Here is a 2,189-nt window from a genome sequence, read left to right on the forward strand (position 1 = left end):
TTAGTATTTTAAATTAAACATTATTTACTGTAGAGTGGTCTCCCCTACGTATGAAATCTATAGTAATACATATATGGTGTGAAAGTGCTATCAAGTATCAGGCTTCAACACCCCCCCCCCCCCTTTAAAAAATGCCCTATTTTTTAAACATTTTCAAGAAATTTTCTCTTTTTGTTTTTCTAGCTTAAATGCGAACTGGATTAATAGGTCCAAATGAGGAAATCCAATCCTTTGTTGTTTAAAGTCAATTGCTTTTGCTTGAAAAGTCTACCATTATATGTTTTTGTGGTTGTTAAAAATGCATCCCTTTTGGTTGAAAATTCAACTGTTTTGTTATATATTCGTTGAATCATTTTTATTTAAAATTCAACCATTGGGTTAAAAATATATCTGTATGGTTAAAAATTCAACAAATTTGTTGAAAATTCATCTCTTTTGCTTTAAAGTCTAACTACTTGGTTGTAAGTGTAACGGTATGGTTGACATGTTTTTTACATTTAACTATATATGGTTGAAAATGCTTCTCTTTTGGTTAAAAATGAACTTATTTGTTGAAAATGGAACTCTTCCGGTTCAACAGTTAACTGTTTTCTGAAAAATTCAATTTTTTAGCTTGAAAACTCAAAATAAAATAAATATAAATTGAATCTTTGTTTAAAAATGTAACTATTTTTTATCAAAGTTCTTCTTTTTCTGTTTGAAAATGAATGGTTTTTATTGAAAATTTATTTATTCCATTTTTAGTAGAAAATTGATCTTTTTTATGGAAAATTCAACTATTTGATTGATATTTCATATATTTTACGGAAAATTCGTGTTTCATAATAAAAAATTAACATTCTTGGTTGAAAATTAATCTTCTTGGTGAGAAATTTTTCCATTCTGTTGCATTGCAATATTATTTCTTGAAAATTTAGTAATTTAAAGCGATTAATATATTTTCTAGTTCTTTATATGGTACCACTCGATTTATTTTGTTGCCTTTTTATTTTCAGGCCCAGTCTGATGAAGACGATGTGCCCGATGACGTGCAGGTCCCGGTGGGAGGACCCGAAGATTTCATGACGGAATTCTTCGCAGAGGTGAGTCAATAATGTTCAATTAAAATGACTTCATCCCACATAATATTGTTTCGAATGTAATATAAGAGATTTAATAGTATTTTAATATTGTTTATAGAAAATTGGACGCAAGTTGTTTTAATCTTTAGATACAAATGTGTTTCTTTATTGTTTGTTTCAGTCTATGTTCTTTTACGTAAAAATTATCTTTTGAAATAGTTAGAATCTTGAACTTGTTTGAAATGACAGACGATGACTTTCAAATCTTTTTATTTGCCTACAAACTAATGAGCGGTTTAATTTTTGAGATTGTTAAATTGCGACCGATTCAAATTAAAACTGCTTAAGTTTAAGTATTTTAATATCAATATTGTTCGTAATTTTGAAACACTTATTTAAAACGTTTAATTTGTGATGCTTATATTTTAAATTGTTTAGTATAATATATAGTAATCGTAGGTTGTTACCTATTTTGGAAATTTGTCACATTTTGGAAATTTGCAAAGTCAAATTTACAATTTAGGTACAATTTTAATTTAGAAATACCTTGTGAGACCGTATCCATTTAAACTCAGTTCGAGGTTCATGCTAGTGTTGCAAAAACATTCGCCGACATAAAATGTTGTTTTTTAAATAAAATGAGGTGACACGAATTTTACCTATTTAATAAAAATATGGTCAAAGTTATGAATATTCTGGATTTTAATTTTGCGCCTGAAAATGTTGAAAGCAAATTTATTCAGAAACCGTAACAGCTTACTTCTATTCTCAATTTGGACTTCAGTGTTAAAAAAAGTCTCTTGACATTTTTTTCTAACGCGTTATGTTCCAAATTTTTACTGAAATGTAAACAAAACCGGCTAAAATAGTATTTTTCAAATACACAATTTCCATGCAGGCGTAAAAAACTTGTACTTATTTTTTCCCCTCAAAGTCTATTTTTGATGACAATCACAAACAAATTTTTAACTTATTCTACATTGGTTTTAAATTGTTTTTTTATTCATCATTTTTCACAAAGCTATGCTCTATCGAAGACCTACAAAGAATGTTGAATAAACTAGATGCAAGCATGAAGAGCATGGGCCTCAAAATTAACGCAAATAAAACAAAAACTATGGTGTTCGA

The 2,189-nt window shown here is 28.0% G+C and overlaps 1 protein-coding gene across 1 annotated transcript in view; it reads left to right on the forward strand.

Moving 5' to 3' along the window:
• The first annotated feature begins 1,000 nt into the window (after nt 1-1,000).
• LOC117175238 (syntaxin-1A) overlaps nt 1,001-2,189 on the forward strand; it is a 133,661-nt gene continuing 132,472 nt past the window's right edge. Inside the window, exon 1 of the mRNA XM_033364911.1 lies at nt 1,001-1,082. Coding sequence (XP_033220802.1) covers nt 1,062-1,082 — 21 coding nt within the window. The 5' untranslated portion in view covers nt 1,001-1,061. The remainder of the gene's footprint in view (nt 1,083-2,189) is intronic.

Source organism: Belonocnema kinseyi, chromosome 6, assembly GCF_010883055.1.
Source record: "Belonocnema kinseyi isolate 2016_QV_RU_SX_M_011 chromosome 6, B_treatae_v1, whole genome shotgun sequence".
Taxonomy (NCBI): Eukaryota; Metazoa; Arthropoda; class Insecta; order Hymenoptera; family Cynipidae; genus Belonocnema; species Belonocnema kinseyi.